General features: G+C 56.5%; 2 protein-coding genes across 3 annotated transcripts in view; one reads left to right on the plus strand and one right to left on the minus strand.

Annotated features, from left to right (window-relative positions):
* CUL1 (cullin 1) overlaps positions 1-2,561 on the plus strand; it is a 108,350-nt gene extending 105,789 nt beyond the window's left edge. The window contains exons 20-22 of one of the 2 annotated variants that reach the window (XM_032592473.1): positions 416-521; positions 1,101-1,214; positions 2,035-2,556. In XM_032592473.1, the coding sequence (XP_032448364.1) occupies positions 416-521; positions 1,101-1,214; positions 2,035-2,115 (301 nt within the window). In that variant the 3' untranslated portion in view covers positions 2,116-2,556. Of the gene's footprint in view, positions 1-415; positions 522-1,100; positions 1,215-2,034 lie in introns of both variants that reach the window. The other variant, XM_030308686.1, reaches the window with a different exon arrangement.
* Positions 2,562-7,093: 4,532 nt separating this feature from the next.
* EZH2 (enhancer of zeste 2 polycomb repressive complex 2 subunit) overlaps positions 7,094-19,876 on the minus strand; it is a 42,107-nt gene continuing 29,324 nt past the window's right edge. The window contains 12 exon segments of the mRNA XM_030308687.2: positions 7,094-7,423; positions 9,897-9,981; positions 10,147-10,227; positions 10,877-10,958; positions 11,600-11,695; positions 12,866-13,044; positions 14,026-14,151; positions 14,597-14,637; positions 16,267-16,361; positions 16,742-16,911; positions 17,733-17,970; positions 19,332-19,423. Of these exon segments, the coding sequence (XP_030164547.1) occupies positions 7,363-7,423; positions 9,897-9,981; positions 10,147-10,227; positions 10,877-10,958; positions 11,600-11,695; positions 12,866-13,044; positions 14,026-14,151; positions 14,597-14,637; positions 16,267-16,361; positions 16,742-16,911; positions 17,733-17,970; positions 19,332-19,423 (1,346 nt within the window). The 3' untranslated portion in view covers positions 7,094-7,362.

Here is a 19,876-nt window from a genome sequence, read left to right on the forward strand (position 1 = left end):
GGCGTGGGCCTCGGTCGTCTGCCGCTTGCCTCCGGTTCCGTGTCTGGCGGTTTCTCCACCGGGCAAGCGTCCCCTTAAATGGCTGGCCGGGGACCTTTGGGCCTCTGTCTGTCCCAGTGCCTCGAGTTTGTCTCATTTGACGAAATTGGGGAGAGCAGACGGAGGCACCGGCTCTCCCGTGACACAGGTGGCCTGTTACTGGCCGGGCAGGAAGCCACTGAGTGGCGGCGGCCTGGGGCCTGCTGGGGGCCGAGCTTCTCACAGAGGTGGAAACTACCTCGGGGGGCGGGGGGGCCGGCCAGTGGGATGCGGGGACGGGGCTCGGGTAGCAGAGGTTTCTTAAAAGGTCACACACGGGCCTTGAGCACCTGTCCTTTAAAGCGACAGCGATCGGTCTCCTCCGTTTTCCCGGCAGTAAAAAGTTAAGGGTTAACATCAACGTGCCGATGAAAACCGAACAGAAGCAGGAACAGGAGACCACACACAAAAATATCGAGGAGGACCGCAAGCTGCTGATTCAGGTGATTTGGGGCCCGCGCGGGGTGGCGACCCCTCACAGAGAGTGACGCCGCTCTGGCGCCCCGCGGGGTCGTGGGGTGGCTGGGACTTGGGAGCGGGTGCAGGGACGGTGACGGGCCCCGAGTGGAGCAGAGGAAGGAAGCGGGTGGACGCAGAGAACGTGGCGAGTTCGCGTCCGACGGGGCAGGGGAGGGGGTCACAGCGAGGCATCTTCTGCGGCTCTGCAGACTCGTGTTTTCTCCCCACCCCCCACCCCATGCTCTATATAAAAATGAATTTTTTAATTGACATCCAAGTTAGCCGATAGTGCAACAGTGATCTCGGGACGTGTTTTCTCATTTTTAAAACGCTCTGTAGTCGGGTGAAATTATTAAAACTGCCGAGGAGACCAAAGTATACCGTGTTTATTATGTTAGAGTTGAAACACATATCCTACCGTGCGTTTGTGACCGTGTGTGAAATCGCAGTCCTCTGCGCGGACACGGCCCTCGGCGACCCGTTTGCTAGTTGTCCCGAATGTTCCGGAACGGTTGTAACCGTGACGTGTCCCGGTTTTTCCTCCCCGGGTGACGGGTGACCAGGCGGCCATCGTGAGGATCATGAAGATGCGGAAGGTCTTGAAGCACCAGCAGCTGCTCGGAGAAGTGCTGACTCAGCTGTCCTCGAGGTTCAAGCCGCGGGTCCCAGTGATCAAGGTACAAGAGCCACACGGCAGAAGCTGCCCGTGTGTCGTTTTAGGAGAGCAAGGTGTAACGAAAACGAGGCCGACGGCCCTTGGCATATCCATACGTACTAGGTTTCTACGAAAGGAAATGGGCTTAAGCTTAAAACCTTTTATCGAAACACGTACACCAAGACCCAAATCGAGAGTTAGAAGGTGACCAGCGTTCCCGAAGCTTCCCCTCGCTGCCTCCCCCACATTGCCCCGTGGCCCGAATCACAGGGTTCCGCCTCCCTCGGGACTCTGTGTAAATGACCTGTAGGGTTCCCGCTCGGCTGTGTCCCAGTTGTAGTCCGGCCACGGGGTGCTCCCCCTCGCTGTGTGAGCACCGGCTCCAGGGGCAGCCGCGGGCTTCTTCCAGGTAGCAAGTCCGAGGCGTCCTGAGACCGCTCGGGTCACCGGCAGCCGGTGCGGGGGCCCTGACGGTGGGGCGCTGGCTTGTTCAGGAGTCCCCACCGCCCCCCAGTCCCTGCCGGTGACTCAGGACAGAGCGACCGCGAGGTTCCCGCCCCGTGGCCTCCGCAGCACCCGGCCCGGGCGGCCCGGCGCCTGGGGTGCTGGGAGGCTGTGGCCCCGTGCCGGCTCTAAAGACACTCGGTCGCCTCAGCGAGGCCGTTAAGGAGACGGGCACTGAGGGGACTCCACTCGGGGACGTGGTGGATGGGCTGCATTGCCCTGACTGGGCTCTCGGTGGTGCAGGGGAGATCCCCGGTGAGGGTGGCCCATCTCTTCGGTAATATGTGTGGTTTTTTTCCTCCTGTCACGACTTCTCTCTTTTTTAAAATGATGCCCAGAAATGCATTGACATTCTGATCGAGAAGGAATATCTGGAGCGAGTTGATGGGGAAAAGGACACCTACAGTTACTTGGCTTAGCCCTTCCGGAAGGGTCTGCCTGTGCGAGCCGCAGCAGGTGGTTCCGGCCGAGAGAAGAGCTCCACCCAGCTCGCAGCAGCCAGCCTGGCGCCGTCCGGACCTCCCTTTTTAAAACCGAGGCCGAGGCCCCACCGGCCGGTCTCAGACGAACATCAGAACTGCTCAGGATTGACACGTTTCAAGTCTGTAAATACGGACACCGACGCCATTTAACCTAATTTAAGAAGAGGGGCGTCGCGCCCCGAGGGCTGCATGCTACCGCATTTAAACCAGTCCATTGGCTGCGAGGCCGACGGCCGCCGTCCTCGGGCATCGGCGTTGGCAGCACCCCCTTTGAGAGCAAGTCTCACGGACCCACGTTAGTCTGCTATGAAAAACCATTTGTATAGTGTGTTTCATTTTTTAATGTGTGAAAATAAAGAGAATTAAAGAATTTCCGTACAGGTCGCATTTGGTTTTGTCTCAAGTCTTACTGATGTCTACGTGTAAATAAAAGACGTAATGATTGTGCGGATTTATAATCCCGTGTCTTCCTGTAGTCTAACAGGCCGCATCCTGTGGGTTGAGACTCGAAGCTCTTAAAACTTGAAGGCCTCTTACAGTCTTTTCCCCCAGACGCTCCTGCTCATTTCTAGGACTTGCCGCAGGGCCTGGAAGGCAACCGCCTGTTGATTCTGTTTGACGCTTGGGAGGACCCGGTGGGTTAATCCTGACGTCCTCGCGTGGTGGAGAAACCGAGGCCAGAGGAAGGGGCGCGGCCCCAGCCCGGAGAGCCTGGCCCGGGACCTGGCCGCTCCCTCCTGGTTCCAGCCGGTTGTCTGCGCGCAGGGAGCAGCCGGTCCGGGCGAACTCGCCAGCTTTTCCTGGTAAGACCGCCCGGCCCCCGACCGAGGAGAGTGGCCAGGCCGGTGGCCCAAGGCGAGCACCCCGGGGTGGGTGGGCCACGCAGACGGAAGCTGTCGCTTCCAGGCGCCTCCTGGTAGGCGGAGGGGAGACCAGAGGCCTGGGGAGCGCGCCCTGCGCCCATCCGGTCGCGGGGGCCCCTCCGAGCTCTAGGCCGCGCTCCCCCGGCTGAGTCACTTGCTAGTGAGCCCCTTCCGCAGTCCCTTCCTGGCTGAGGGACAGACGAACCCGGGAGGTGTTGGTGGAGACTCTCCCCGGGCCCTGCTGCGTCGTCGTTCTCGCGAACCCCACCTGACGCCTCGTGGCCTCGAGCAAGCCTGCCCTGCGCCCACCCTGGGTCAGGGTCACAAGCCAAAGAAGTGCGAGGGAAGTTCTCCCAGTTCCCTGGAGCAATCTGGGCCTGACAGGTTAGTTTAAAAAGTTACAAGTTGGGGGCGCCTGGGTGGCTCGGTTAAGCAGCTCTGGTCATGATCTCAGGGTCCGTGAGTTCGAGCCCGGCCTCGGACTCTGTGCTGACAGCTCGGAGCCCGGAGCCCTCTTCGGATTCTGTGTGTGTGTCTCTCTCTCTGCCCCTCCCTCACTTGCACTTCATCTCTTCTCTCTCAAAAATTAAAAAAGTTACAGGCCAAACGGGTTAAAAGGTAGTAGCAGTGGAGACAGAGTTTGTCAGTTTCCACAGCGTCTTCAGCTTTTCCAGTTTCACAGACGCCACCCCCACCCCCCGCTTTGAAAACCAGGCAGAAAGCAGGACCCCCCCCCCGCCCCCCGCGCGCACACCCATGGCACCCTCCCCCCCCCCCCCCCCCGGCTCCCGGGGTGGCGGGCTCCCCGCGCACGCCGGCCTCCACCCACCCCCCACTTCCCACCGCCGTGCCTTGACCCGCTCCGGGACACACGTGCTGCAACCACGGAGCCCCCCGTGCGAAGCTGTGTTGGAGCCCCGTTGAACGCGCGCGGGAAGCGACCTCAGGAGCCGGTGCCCGGTCTCCGGTCCCTCCGGGCTCGAGAGCACCCCTGGGTGTACGGCGGGACGCGCAGAGCGGCCGGCGAAGGGGCCCTGAGGGGCGGCCGAGTCCGGCGGCCCCCCACGTCCGCGCCCCGCCCCCCTCACGCCAGGCGTGCGCCGTCTGGCGGGGGGAGGGGGGGCGCGGGGGCGGAGCCCCACGCGCTTTGCCTTCGTGTGGCCGCTGCCGTCCGGCTCCGGTGTGTGCTGATCCACCGCCCGTCTCCTACCAGGAACGGACGAGCGAAGGCGCGGTCGTCGGAAGCTGCTTCCGGGGAGACACCCGGCCGTCGCGAAGGGCGCCGAGGAGAGAGAGGCCACCGGGCTGTCGGTCGAGGCACCACCACCGCGTTCCAGGCTGCGCGCCCAGGAGGGGGACGGACGAGGTAGGGCCGTGGTCCGCGGCCCGTGAGGGTAACGGGTTCGCCGGGGTCGGGGCCGCGGTCGGACGTGCCTGTGTAGACAGACCGCTGGCCCGTCGCTCGCCGGCGCCTTTGCGGGCCAGCGGCCGGGAAGGTGGCGGGTACAGGCCCGAGCAGCACCGCCAAGGCGGGGGGGAGGGGGGGGGGGGGGGACACCAGTAGGTACAGGAACGGGCACCTGCGGCCTAAACGGTTTCTGTTCGCTAGACGTTAACTCACGTGGATTTGAGTCTACACAAAAAGGCAACAAATGTTGCCACGGCCTGAGCATCTCAAGGTGGCCGGTCTCCCTGCCGAACACCGGTATCTGACGTCCCTTTGAAAGAACTCGCGGTTTTACCACACGCGGACGAAAACCCAAACGTGCTTGCCGGTCTCTGCACGGACCCTCCCTTCCGAAGACCGCTGTCCCAGGAATCGCAGTAACGCGGCCGGCTGGGCGACTTCGTTTGATTCCCTGAACGTCAGCTTTCCGGCTCACGCCCTCGTCCGTGGCTGACCACACGCTGACTTGCCCCGACTGAGTGTGGGCTCTTCTTAAGCCGCTTTATGGAGGTCCTGGTTCGTAAAAAGCTCTACCTACGTGATGTCTCAGACCGCTTCTGATACCCACCCTCCTGGAATCCTTTACCACAGGGAGCCGAGGTAGAAGCCAGCATTCGCAGCGATTTCCGTGTCCGTGAAGGGCCCAAAGCTCCTAGAGTTTTCAACCGAATACTCGGGTTCTTTGACAACGTTCACATGGGGAACCTGTCTCGACGACCTGTCTGCGAGTGTAAGTCACACGACTCGTTGGTTCACGTGGGATTGACGGCCTCTTGGGCAGAGGTGGGAGCCAGGACTCGAGTCACCGAATGGATACTGCGAAGGCCGGAGCCTGAATGAACCAAGACGATACAGAAAAGCAAGCAGCATCTAGATGGATCGTAGTCTGCACGCTTTTGTAAGAAACCACTAAATCCGGACCGGAAAGCATTTTGACAAACCGGTTACTCACGGTGCCCTCAGGTTTGCCTGGGCGTCCGTCTGTGGGCAAGGGGCCACCGCCTAGACGTGGATGTTGGGACCGTCGTCACCGCCCTGGGGCACCTGCCTGGGGTTACGACCAGCGGCGGGGGGAAGAGGTCAAGAAGGGACCACAGAAATTGGCCGGCAGGGCCACCTGTTGTCATGTCAGGCTGTCGTCATCCGTTCCAGCATCGGATGTTCCTAAACTGTCCGAAGCCTCTCTGTCCTGGTACAGCCGCTACCCACCTCCTAGTCCCCTCCGCCGGGGAGGCCCGCGTCCGGCTTCCTCTCCGTGGGGGGTACGGCAGTGGGGGAGGCACACGATTTTTAAAGTTAGTTCTTCCCTCACGTTTTGGCTTTGTTACTGGGTATTTGAATACGTCACGTGTCTAGCCCTGTGCCCGCCTGCGCGTTACAAACAAAGGCGAATCTAAAGCCGACCGGATCGGAGGTAAGAGGCCCTTGCGACTGGGTGCGTGGCCGGCGTTTGTGCCGAGAGAAGCGGTGTAGAGAGGACACCGGAGACGGGCGTTTCGGATGCGGGCACAAGAAGCTCGCCGTGCTGTGCTCGCAACTCCCTGCTCTCCACTAAAACAACTCTTGTCTCGGCCACGGATCCGGGTGTCTGGAGCGTCGAGCGAGAACCTCCCTGGACTCCAGGCTCCGCTCCCAGCTGTTCACACGCGGGGACGGGCTGGCGGCGGTCAACGGCAGGAAGGCTGTGGCCGGAAGAAGCTCCAGGCCCGTAGACCCCACTGGAGCGGTGGTCCCCGCGCTGTCCTCAACAGGCCCGCGTGTGACCCCGGGGGGGGGGGGGGGGGGAGGGCTCCACTCACGGCGAGCGTCCGGGGCGGGACGTAACAGTGACAGAGTCCGTCCGCGACGGTCCCCGCAAGCGTGTGGCGCCACTTCCCGGACACGGGGGTTGGGAGACCGTCTACCCCAGTGTCTTTCGGCACCAGACGTGGCAGAGAATGAAAGCGCGGCACGGGAGATTGGCGCGTTGGGCCAGGTTTTCTGGCCCCAAAGCGAAATGGCCAGTTAGCGCTCGAGTGAGGACCGGCGTTGCCAGGGCTGACGCGCCCACATGCGGCAGAGACCAGTCTCGTCAAGGTTTGCGTGGTTGGAAAGGGAAGATTTGATTAAGCTTCACACGAAATAGCATCACGCTGTGTAAATCCACAAAAATGTCCTCTAATTCCGGAAAAGGCAACTGGACCGCGTAGACCGATCACAGCTGTCATGACGAGTCCAAGGCAAGAGCCCCACTTCCGGGACACTTGGAGGGGTTTACCAGCCTTTAAGACCTGACACCGGTCTGGTTGTCACCCATCACCTTTCGTAGGCAGGAAGGCAAAATCCACTATGGGATTTCCGAACGGCCACCTCGTCCAGCTCCATGATTGTCTACACAGAGATGGAGGCTTCAAGGCTCCTGTGCGCCAGGCCGCTGGGACCCGCCCGCCCAGGCCCCAGGACGCCAGCTATCTTGTCATGTTATGTGAAATAATAACTGGGCAAGTTAATACAGGTAATTAATAGCCTTTAAATCGGGACCCACAGAAAGACACCCCAGGATTTCAGGGTGAGTGTGCTGTCCCCTCCGCGGACAACTCGGTACGATCAATGACGACACCAGGGAGAAGTTCAAGTATTCTTTTATTCAAAGTTGAAAAATGTACCATACTGCATTATTGCAAAAATTCACTGGTACAAAACACTTTGCAGCTGGTGAGAAGGCAATAAAAAGTTGATTTTTAAACTCATTACTATAAATTATTCTTACAGTACTTTGCAAATTCAGAATTTCAAACTGCATTTTATTCTTCTAAATTGCCCACAGTACTCGAGGTTCCTGAAGCTAAGGCAGCTGTTCCAGAAAGGAGGAGGGGGGGGAGGAGGTAGCCGATGTCAAGGGATTTCCATTTCTCTCTCGATGCCCACGTACTTGAGGGCGTCGGCCTGGCTGTATCTGAAAGAGCACAAAAACGCGGTGACCCGCGAGCCAGCACGGGGGAGACCGGCCCCCACCCCGCCCGCCTCCCGCAGCGTGGGCAGAAACTCGCTTCTACTCTGAGAACTGGACAAGCCTGTTGGAACGGCCCCCACCCCCTGCCATCCCCGCGGGCCCGGGAAGGTGGGTCCGCGTCACCACGGCCGGCCCCGCACCAGACCAAACAGGAGCCCCGGCCTCCGCGTGAAGAACCCGGACCCAGGGGACGGGACGCCCAAAACGGAGCGCCGTGGCTGCCGCGACCTCCCCGAGGCAGGGGTCCACTGGGGGCCTGTCGGATGTGGTGCCGAAGGCCACCGTAGTAAGTGGCGACACGCGGCCCGGTTTTGCCGCCGCCGCACCCAAGAGCTGCGCTCCCCCGGGGGGGCCCGTATTTGGCCACAGGATGTAGTTTGCTCAACAGGCATCTGCTCGCATCTAAATATGTTCTCGGCAATTTACCCCGCAGAGCCTGACGCCGTGTCCCCACCACCGGGGGCTGCGTGTCCTCTGCTCCCTGACGGCCCGCGGGACTTCCCACAGAAAGGACCCAGAGGTGACCAGGTAGGACGCTGGCCACCAGTGCCTTAACCGTTAAAATACTAAACACCGATGGCGCGGCGGGTGCCTCGGCCGTCGCAGGCAATGACATCGCTCTAACTGCGCTGGAGGGAAACAGAACCTCTGCCAAAAGCGAGTGCGTAAGGCTGCACGAAGGGCGAGGGTGAAAGTGGGCTTTCTCCACTCTTCTTCATACAGGCATACCTCGTTTTATTGCGCTTCGCAAACATTACTTGTTTTTGGGGGGGGCGGGGACTGAAGGTTTGTGGCAGCCTGACGGCGAACAGGCCGGTGCCATCTTTCCGTGTCTGGCACGTTTAGCCATTCGTGCATTATTTCAAACCCTCTCGTTAACATCAGGCCCGTTCAGGTGACTGGTGACCTGGAAGTGACTGCTGGCACTGTCACGGGGCATCTCGAACTGCACCCATGGGGGGGGGGGGTGTCTAACGGCTACACGTTACAGGTGGTCTGGCCTGGCCGCTTCCCTGCCTGGCCCTGCCCCCACCCCTCTCCCTCTGCTGGCGGGGGGGAGGGGAGGGGAGTCCCTGAGATGCACCAATATGGAAATGAGGCCAGTGAGCCATCCACTGGGGGCCCCTCAGTGTGCAAGTGAAAGGAAGGGTCATGCGTCTCTCACTTTGAATAAAACAACTAGACGCGACTGAGCTCGGCGAGGAAGGCATTTTGAAAACCAAGATGGGCCAGAAGCTAGGTCTCGGGCCATCAGTGAGCCACGTTGTGAAGGCGGAAGGAAAAGCTCGGGAAGGAAAAGAAAAGTGCTCCTCCGGGAACACACAGGTGCTAAGAAGGCAACGCGGCCTTCCGCTCGTGTGGAGAGGGTTGCAGGGGTCTGGACGGAAGGTCGCGCCGGCCACACGTCCCCTGAGGCCAGAGCCTAATCCGGAGCCAGGCCCCGACTCTCTCCGACTCCGTGAAGGCGGAGAGAGGTGAGGCAGCTGCAGAGGAGAAGCCTGAAGCTGGCAGAGGTGGGTCAGGAGGTTCCGGGAAAGGCGCCGTCTCCACAGCACACAAGCGCAGGGCGAAGCGGCAGGCCGGCCGGAAGGCCCAGCGGCCGGAACGAATGCGGGGGCCGCACGACACCCACCCCTCCGGTGGAGACACAACAGCCTTCTCCCGGAAGACGCCAGCCGGGCCTTCAGAGCCAGAGAGAAGTCCGTGCCCGGGGCTGACTCCCTCGTCGGGGGCTGACGCGGCAGTGACCTGGACCGGCAGCCGGGGCTCGGTGACCGTTCCGAACACCCGAGGCCCCCGCGAACGGCGGGAGGTCTGCTCCGCCTGCGCTCTGCGAACGCACGACGAAGCCCGTCGGTCTCCAGCACGGTCGCTGAGCGGGGGACGCTGGCTGCTGAGTTCTGCTCAGCCAGAGATCCCTTTCAAGAGGGGGCAGCTCCCTGGCGGTGCACCCGGTCACATCCCAGAGCTCTGACGGAGACGGACGGGATGAGGGTCGTGCTCGTGCCTGCCGCCACCCCCGCCATCCTGCAGCCTGTGCCTCAGGCGGCCACCTCGGCCTTCGAGTCTAGTATTTGAGAAACACGGGTCACAAGGCGACTGAAAGCCACGAGGTTGAGCCACTGTTCTAGATGCCGTCACTGTCTGGCAAGCACCCCCCGGCAAGAGGATTGGGATTCGCTTTAGTGCAGGGGCCTGGAACCGAACCCGCGATAACGCCGAGGTATGCCTGTATTTCGAAAGTAAAGCCTTACTTGTGTAACTTCCCCCCCACACCCCTGACAAATAATGACCAGAAATCAATCCCTCTAAGACCGGAAGATCCAACAAAGAGCTAAAAGCCAGGCTTTCCCCACAGCTTAGAGTCCAGGAAGAAAAAGCCCTCAGGTCACACTAGAAATACGCTGTTACCAACCTGTAATCAAAAAACAGCTCTTCACCAGTCTGGATGGCTCTCTTAGCAAAAATCCCTATCCTGTGATCGCCGTTAACCATCATAACTGGAAAGAGATACACACACTGGGGTCAGTGAGCTGGATGAGGACGGGCCCCAGGGAGGGTCTGACTTGGGCACATAATCCACCTCTGTCCCAGGGCTGTTCAAGTTCACGGTCACTGGTCTGAAAGGGGGTTCTGTTGGCAATCCTGGTCCCTCTAGCACCTACCTTTTGCATAGCAGTTTGGATTTACTGAATGGTTTGCAAAACGAATCTTGTTACCCTTGCGGGTTGCATCCACCACAAAATCTGAAGAGAGAAAGAGAACCTAATGCAGTGAACAATTTCAGTCCGAAATCAGTAAACACGAAGTTACTACGGTTCTGGAGAAGCCACGGGTCAGGGTTGTTCAGGGCTGGCTTTTACGAAAAATGTGCATTCTTGATATGCCATTTCACCTTTTACTTTTTTTACTCGACAGCCTGCGGAACATGTTCGCAGAAAGACCTACTTGCTTCGGCGCAAAGTTACTCTGATGGTATCGGGGGTGAGGGGCGCCCCCACCCCCCACGGCCTCACGTTCGCTGCCCCAAGACAGCGTCTGGAAAGCAGCTTCCTCATTCTCCCAGACCTTCTGAGAACAAGCAGGGAAGTTCTGGGGATGCGTCCACCTTCAGGGCTCCCCACCCTTCCCAGGTCAGAGGGCCCGATGAGACCCGGCAGACTCCCCCCACCCCGCCGCCGAGGCCCCGGGGCAAACCCGCAGCACGTCTCCCAGCTGGAGCCGGCGCAGCACTAGCGGCCAGCGGCTCTGAACCATCCGGTTCAGCCTGGTGGCCTCGCCAACAGCCTGTTTCCGGGCGGTGAGAAACGCCCGACGCTTGGAAGTGAGGCGGAGACGCTCCCTGCAGCCCCGAAAGGACCCCTGGCTCGCAGATTGCCACCCCCTCAGACCTACCATTGTTCAAGTTGAACAGAAAGCTGCACATGTATTTGTCGTAGACTTTCCCTCTTCTGTCTGCTTCATCTTGAGATATAATCTAAAAAGCAAGACGGTTGTGGATTAGGTGACCCAAGCTCGAAGGGGACCACAGACGTTTCCCCACCTTCCTGACGCAACCCGACAGACGGTCCTACGGCTGGTTCCTCTCCTGCGTTCAGTCTACGTGCTGATGTTTCAGAACAGTGTTGACCCAGAAACACCATTCCCACATCTAAAGGAATCGTGCCTGGAGACAGCGATTGATCGACCAAAAATACAAACGGGGGGCGGGTGGGTGTTTCCAAAACGATGCCAGCCCAACGGGTCTTCTGTAACTCTGCGGCTACAAAAGTATATAATCAATGACACTGTTGTTTCTAGGTCCTTATCGATCAGCCTCTGGACCGAGTAGGGCGGACTCTCCAGCACGAAACGAAGCTCTGGTTCTCCCCCTCGTCCCCAGATGCTAAATGCGAAATGTGACGAGGACCGAAGCAGCCTAGGGCCAGGCAGGCCAAGCCCACCGGCAGGAGTCAAGTCCAAGCTGAAAAGGCATTTTTTATGACTTCGTGGCTAACTGAACCCCACAGACCTACCCCGTGAAACCCCATCCCAGGCAAAGGCAAGTTACTACACACGACGCGAGTCCCCGCGGTCTGTACGTGCTGGCCCCCCGAGACCGGGTGAGCCCCGCCTTACCTCTCCACAGTACTCCGAGATGAATTCGTTTTTCTGTACGGGATCTTTGATGAAAATCCCCCAGCCCGCCACGTCGGACGGCGCCAGCAGCAGGTGCTAGAGAAGAAAGCGCCCGGCACCGACCGGTCAGCAAAGGAGGGCGAAGCCCGACGGCTTAACGCCCCGAGGACTCAGACCCGTCCTCACACAGCCACTGAGGCAGATGATGACATCGGGAGGGCTCCACCGAGGGGCCGGCTCCCCGGTGCTGCCGGCAGCTCGGAGAAGCCACAAAAACAGTGGGCTTTTTTGGGTAAATAAAGCCATCTCTGGTAATGAATGCCCTTACGCGAACGAAACCCGGTCGGTAAAAAGTATGCTCTTTTCTGTTGGAGGAGCTAAAAGAAGCCACGTCCACGTGAGCAGGAAGGAGGCTGTCATGCGGGGGGGGGCGATGAGATTCTTAGGGCTGAGCAGTGGTGCCGGCGGCCCTGTGACGATGACACGACCTGCCTAGAATACGACGGCCCAACCCCTGAAACCGTCACAGCCAAAAAAATAAAACAGCTGCCACCGCCCGAACACAGTGTCTGGCGGGAGGGCCCTACGCCCAGCGGTGCGGCCTCAGTTACGGCACACGACCGCTCACGACAGCTCGGTGACCGGAGCTGTGCGTGTCCTCCCACCCCGCCCCTCCCCCGCTTGCGCTCGCTCTTTCACAAATAAAATATCAGCTGTCTGTAACTGAAGAAGCCCTTCATCTACCTACCCTAAAAACAGAAGATACAGAATTTCCCAAGTACGCGTTGTCAATTTCTTTTGTTCAGCAATAAACCTCCTGGTTGCTACGGTTAAAAGCACCCGCGTGAAATTCCCGCTGTGTTGTTTTCAAGATTATTAAAGAAACTGGAACTATTTCCAGTGTGCAAAGTCCTCTTTCTTTTGCACTCCGCACAAAAAAGAACCTTGGATGTTATCTGAGAAAAACAAGTCTCTAGGTTCTGACAGGAAGGAACACCATTTATTTACGTGGAGGCCATCCAGTTCTAGAAACAACTAGCAAAATCCCTCTTCTAAATCTGATGCCTTTCACGGCTGCTTTGGCAGAACTGACTGGTTCAGGTGACAGCACTGTAAGGCATCCCGGACAGAACGGAGCAGCCTGCCTCGGGCACATTCCCCAAAGAAAACCCAACGCTTCTCGGTCGGCCGAACCATGTGATAATCGCTTCGCCGTCGGCCCTTAAGAGCCGGGCAACCCCCAGCACCCGGGGGGACGAGCCCTACCTTCTTGGAGCCCCTCTGGATGCTACAGTTCTTGCAGGACACGTTTTTGCTGTCCCAGTGGTCGGCCGCACCACAGGTGAGGCAGAGGTCGGGGTCGCACTCGCGCACGGCCAGGTAGCACGGGCACTGCTTGGTGTTGCACTGGGCTTTGCAGCGGCAGCCGGGAAAGCGGTTCTGACCTTCGAGAGAGACGGTCCTGTCACCACCGCGGGGTCAACGTCACGTGGAGCCCTGCGTGGAGCCCTGCCTGACTCCTGTGACCCGCCCCTCCCGCCCTCCACCCCCCCCCCCCCCCCCCGGACAGAAGAGGAAACACCAGGACACAAGTTACAGCGGTCACTACTGAGAACCACCACCCCGGGCTCCTGCTTTTCCGCTTTTACTCGCCGAACGGCATGCGTACTTCAAAGCTCTCTGATGCCCTAAGTGTGAAGGAAAAACGTGGGCTAAAGATGAGCCACGGAGGGGTGCCTGAGGGGCTCGGTCGGCTGAGCGTCCGACTTCGGCTCAGGTCACGGTCTCACGGCTCACGAGTTCGAGACCCGCGTCGGGCTCTCCGCTGACGGCGCAGAACCTGCTTTGGATTCGGTCTCCCTCGTTCTCTCTCTGCGCCTCCCCCCGCTTATGCGCGCACGCTCTCTCTCAAAAATAAACATTTAAAAACGAAAAAATAACAGTAGCAGCCATGGTTCGTAACCATTTTAAGAGTCCAGATTCTAGGTATTTCCCTGGAATCCGCACTGCCTGTGCAGTTTCACAACACGCGTGCAGTCAGGACGCTTACGCACACGTTCCTTTATGCTGAGTTCTAAATCCCGCGGACGGTTTCTGGTAGCCAGAGTATCTGGGTAGCCAACTCTAGACGCCCTGTAACCTTACTATTCCATGCGGCCTTACTGCGATTTCATGTAAACGATCAAAGAACAGCTCCCGTATCAAACCCACTTTTGCCTAACCTGCCCACAGACACGCACCGGCCAGGAGACCGGCTGGCCACTAGCACGGAGCCCGTTACGGGGGCCCACAAATCCTCGTAGGATGAGTGGAGGCCCTAAAAAGGAAACCCCAAGCAAGAGCTGTCATGTCCTTGCTTTGATTTGGTCGGCAATTCAACATGACTAAACTCTCATGCAATTCATCAAAGCAAAACAAATACTTACACTCTGAACTACACTGACAAAACTTTTCACAAAAATTTTGTGCTATCACACAAGGGCACGAACTGTCACAAGGCTGACGCGGATGGTCACAGGGCTGGTAGTTGTAAACGTGGTTAGAGGAGCCATCTGCACAGAGAGAACAACGGCACACAGGTCACCCGGAGGTGTGGCGGGATCGATCGCACATAAAGAACGAGAATCTCTTCCGCGTTACACTCAAGGGCGGCAATTTTCCTCCCTGTATTTACAACGTGACACGTTTCTGTTTACAGAGCGATGGCAGATGTCACTTCCCATCCCCCAAGTGCTGGGGAAGTCCAGAACACTACCCCCCACCCCCCAATCCCAGAGTCCTCCCGTCACTGACTGACTGACTCCCTCCATCCGACCAGCTCCCACTGCACCACAGGACTGACCGGAACTTCATCACCAGACATCCTCCATTTAAATGGGTTTAACGTACAGAAGTCAATTCTACCAGAATATTCCCCAACACTAATCCAGTTACTGTTCGGAAACAGATGAGTAGACCTTTTTAAGTTAATCGTAAGTTGAACGGAAAGACGCTAACCCTTTTTCAGCTGTATCTTTCTGCAGTGTGCAGCCCACAACCTGTAAAACACAGAAAATCAAGGTCGTCTTTGTGAAGCCAGGGAGTAGCCACCGCACAGATCCAACAGAAGCCGCTTCAGCGGGTCAGGGTGGGCCACGAACGTAGCTGTGCTCTGAATCCCAGTACGGCTGACCCTTGAACAACGCGCGGTGAGGGGCGCGAACCCCCCGCACCATCAAAAATCTGCATCTACCTTTTGACTCCCCCAAAACTTATAAGCCTTACGATACTAATTGGCTAATACGTATTTTGTACAATACATGTGCCATATACTGTGTTCTTACGATAAAGCTGCAGAAGAGTGTGTTGAGAAAATCATAAAATACTATTTCCAGGCCTGTACTTAACCCTACCACCCCCTGCAACACACATGTATATGAACCCAGGCAGTTCGGACTCGTGTTGTTCAAGGGTCAGCTGTAACCACAAAAAAAAGAGACCCGGCCCCCCCACCCGGCCATGGCCCTTCCCACCTCCCCCAGGCAGGACTCGGGGTTGGGCTTATTCGGATGCAGATGAACCAGAAATAGTACAGTTTCTCTAACTTTAGGCATCTTTAATAATTCCATTGAGCCGTGTGATCGGAATTCAAGCAAGAAACTGACACCCAGCCCAAATTCCTGTGGGAAGAACTGCTAAGTTCTTCAAGTTCTAAATCCAGTGGGCCCTACCTTTCTTAAAGAAAGACAACACGAGCACATACACAACTTTCAAAGTGTGGCAGTCCTTTACTTCACACCCAACCACGTTTCTCTCAAGAACGCGGGAAAGGGGATGGAAATTAGACCGAGACTTCCACAGTTTCTGGCTCTGCACGAACAAATCAAGTCTGCCTTGGGGCGCCTCGGCAGCTCAGTCGGTTGAGCACCTCACTCTTGGTTTTGGCTCAGGTCATGAGCTCGCTCAGTTTATGGGTTTGAGCCCCACATCAGACTCTAGGGATTCTCTCTCTCTCTGCCCCTCCCCTGCTTGCTCTGTCTCTGTCAAAATAAATAAACTTCAACAAATAAATCAAGTCTTCCTGAAAACTCCCTTCCAGGTAAGCCTTTGTGAAGGGTGACCTTCACAGAGGCTTAATGCAAGGTGTCAAGAGTATAAAATGACATGGGACACCTGGGTGGCTCAGATGGTTAAGCGTCCAAGCTCAGGTCATGATCTCACGGTTCGTGGGATGGAGCCCCGCGTCAGGCTCCGTGCTGACAGCTCGGAGCCTGGAGGCGGCTTCGGGTTCTGTGTCTCCCTCTCTCTCTGCCCCTCCCCTGATGTGCACTCTCTCAAAAATAAACATTAAAAAGAATTTTTTAAGAACAGAAATTGACACCACACACGTAGAGAATTCAGGCTCCTAGAATAAAAACCAGGCCGGCGCCCCCCTCAGCTCTCAACACTCACACCCAAGAACACATGTTAGAGTAAATGCTCAAGCGCTGATGGAGCCATTACTACAGAAGCTTCTATTAGGTTCTCCTTAACACACCACATCGATTGCAGGGTACTGTGTTCTTAAGAGAAAAATACCAGCGACTACCTAGGCCGACAAGACTCCACATTCTGTCACCGAGCGAAGGCGGACCGCTGCCCTTGGAAGTGGCTCGGGGACCTGTCGGATCGGCCACACACTGACTTACCGGTGTTTCCTCTTCTTCTTCCTTGGAGGGGTGTCCACATCCTCGGCCGGCACCGGAGCTATGATGCTGGATTCTTTGACACGGAACTCATACACCTGGCAAGAGGCACAGCCACGGGGCCACGAGGAGCGTGTGTTCAGTCAAACCAGTGTTACCCTCCCCCCTTCCCCACCCCCGGCAGCTGCCAGGCGTGGGGACAGAGCGGAAAGTCAAAAAGACACTGACCCAACCCACACTCTGACCGAGAGTCGCAAGGCTCACCACCTAGTCTTCCTGGCCCTTTAGACCAGCCCTGAGAGATCTAAAGTCGGAAGAATCATTTTCCGTCAGTTCCCGCTCAGTGGAAAAAAGATCAACATGCTTTTTGGGAGACGAACAGGAGCTTAAGAATAACCAAGAACGTTCTTCTGTTTGGACAGGGACTGCCTGTTTTCCCTCTGAAGTTCTTGAACAGTGTTTTACCAGATATACTTACCTGCCTACAAGTTTTGGTCCCGATGAGCCTGGCAATGGCACAGAAATTGTCATAATACGTGCCAATGAGGACCCTGAACATCGAGGCCTCGGCACCACTCCACTCCACGTTTTCGGGAGGCTCGATATTTGGCTTCATCTTTATTGGCGTTTGACATCGAGAATTCGCTTCTAGAAAACCGAAATTACCCACTGGTCACGAAATGACAACCGGGGGCACCTGGGTGGCCCAGTGGGTTCAGCGTCTGACTCCTGATCTGGGCTCAGGTCATGACCTCACAGTTCGTGGGATCGATCCCCACGTCGGGCTCGGCACTGACAGCGTGGAGCCTGCTTGGGATTCCCTCCCTCCCTCCCTCCCCCTCCCTCTCTGAGCCTCTCTTCGTTCTCTCTCTCTCCAAATAAACAAGGAAGGGAAGGAGGGAGGGAGGAAGAGAAAAAGAAAACTCAGGGTTGTGCTTAGGACAAAAGCAGGAAGTGAATCATCTTGAGAAGGCTGGAAACAATCACTAAGCCTCCCACAGAACACAAGGCTGGGTCCCCTTTAACACAACATTCTAAATGCAAGCTGGGGGGCGCCTGGCTGGCTCGGCCAATAGAGCAGGAGACTCTTGATCTCGGGGTTACGGGTTCACACGCCCCACCCTGGGCATAGAGCTTACTCAAAAAGGTAATAATAAATAAAATGAAACCTGTTGTCACTCGGGTAAGTCACAGGGCCGAAAGCACAGAAACCTCGCACGGAACGTCAACACCACTACACCGAATGAGAAAGGAACGCGACACGGAACGTGACCACACGCCGGACCCTCCACCTCCCCAGCACGCGGGCAGCGGTCTCCGCAGGCCGGGGCCGGGGTGCGGGCAGGGGCGGCAAGAAGCCAGCTCCACACCCTGAACGAGTCCCCCGGTCTGAGAGTTGTCAGTGTGCTGACGACTAGCCCACTAAGAGAAGCACTCAATCCGTCTCCTAGCGGTCACCCGCATCTCACCCGAGGAACTGGAAGTCTCGTCTTTTTTCTCCTCCTCCTCTTTATCGTTGTTCTCCCCGCCCGTCTCCGTCCCCGCTTCCCGGTCGCTGTCTGTGTCTTTCGATTCCAGCACGTTAATGGTGGGGGTGCTGGGCCTGCTGTTGTTGGGGAGCCGTCCTCTCCTGCGGCCTCCGGGCCGCTTCGGCGGCGTCTTTATCCGCTCGGCGGTGAGGGCAGCGGCAAACTCCTTTGCTCCCTCCTATAAAGTCAAGGACGTAGACATCAAGGTCAAGTTCTCCAACTCGTTTTGTTGCATGAGAGAAAAAGAATTGCACCAAGCAGGTCATCAGTAAATTCTCACGGTACCCACTTTTACCAATAATCATTTGCACATCCTGGTTTTCTATCTGCTTTTGACAGTTTGAAAATTTCCGAAAGATCGATCTAGGTGCTCTTTGTGCTACAGGGGTACGAAACCAGGCACGACAATTCTGTGTGAACTTGTGAACCATATTAACTGATTATAACAAAATATAAAAAAACAGGTGAGTCTCTTTAAACACGAACATTCGTGAGAAGCATCACACTCCGTGCATGCGGAGCCAGACTTTCCTATTTCAGGGTTTAAGAAGCGTCTCTGGTGATATTTAAAGAATACCAGAAGAACACGAATCACATAAGCATGCTGGGCTTTGTCCCATCCTGCCTTACTATTAAAAAGAACATCCCCCTTTTTCCTGGGAGGGATGCCCAGCCCCCCAAAATCGTGAAAGCAGCACACTTCCACATCAACAAGTCCAGTAACCCGGTCTCGGAGAATATGTGCCAACGGTAAGATCACGGATTATACAGACCACAGAAACATCTTAGAGGAGCCCAGTAAAATTCGGCCCGGCCCAGAGCATTATAAAACTGTGCTCAAGACTCCGTGTTTACAGTGGCAGGAGAAGGGAGAAGTTTGAGAGCAGCCAACAGTCTTACACTTCATTCTACAAAAACCAAAATGCTTAAAAATAGGATACCTTCTGCAGGTGCCATTCAATGAATCTTCTGTCCAAAATCCAACAGGCAATATATACCCATTTAGTTCCTAGGTAGGAGTGGCTTGGTTCAAAGAGGGGAAATGGTAAAAATAAGATAGTGCCCATAAAACACTTTTCTACCTCTTCCTAAACCCTTATCTTTTCTTTATCATTAAAAAAAAAACAAAAAAAAACCTGTGGGCCCGATCACCTCACTCCAACCACCATGGGTCTGTGACTCTGAGGAAGGCTCCGGAACTACCCCGTACAATTACCGAGCTTCTGGGGCTGAAGGGGCTACCTGTGCTTCTCACGCTCACAAACCCTGTGGCGGGCGGAAGAGTCCTGCTCCTAACAACCTCGCAAGGTTGCTGAAGCGATTAACGCAGAGAAACCAATGAAACGAGTGATGAAGGACTAGACCGTGCAGTGTGTAACCGCGAGGAAAGCAACTTGGGCAAGGGAGAGAGTCCCTGCCCCCCACACGGCCGAGGTACAGGAGCAAGAGTGTCATGTCAGCGCTGGCTCCGCAGACCTCACCACCGTTCACCGGGGACACTCCGCGAGTGCCTTCCGAGCGTGCGGCCCTCAGGCTTACCAAGTGCTGGTAACACTGTGGTCCACACGGCTTGTTGTCTAGAGCCGTTTCTGTGTTCTTCCGCTTATAAGTGTTGGGTGTTGCGTGAAAAGCTGCAAAATAAACATAAAATACCCAAATATAACTATATTTACTCGTCGTTTCCAGTTTCAGTGGAAACAACTGGTACATTACAACCTTGCCAACGTATGCTTTACATTACAGAACTTTCCTTCGAGCTCTTCCTAAACTGAATCATCTCATTGTACTCTCCTCAACTCTCCCCTGAAACAACCACCACTCCTCCCCACCAGCCCCTAACCAGGGAGGAAACAGTAAATTCTGGAATGATTAGGGATTTCCTCCTTTTCTCCTTGCAAGTGTAATTGATGCACATAAAACTCTCAACTCAGATCACGAACATTTGAGTCTTTAATTAGAAACAACGGATATATCCCTTCTACGATGAAATCAGGTTTCCTATTTTTACCCAAGATTTCTGGCATCTACAATTTCTTGATTTCTAAATAAAGGTCAGCAACCAGCTTGTCAAATGGGACAAGAAT

This window comes from Lynx canadensis, chromosome A2 (assembly GCF_007474595.2).
Source record: "Lynx canadensis isolate LIC74 chromosome A2, mLynCan4.pri.v2, whole genome shotgun sequence".
In the NCBI taxonomy this organism is placed as follows: domain Eukaryota; kingdom Metazoa; phylum Chordata; class Mammalia; order Carnivora; family Felidae; genus Lynx; species Lynx canadensis.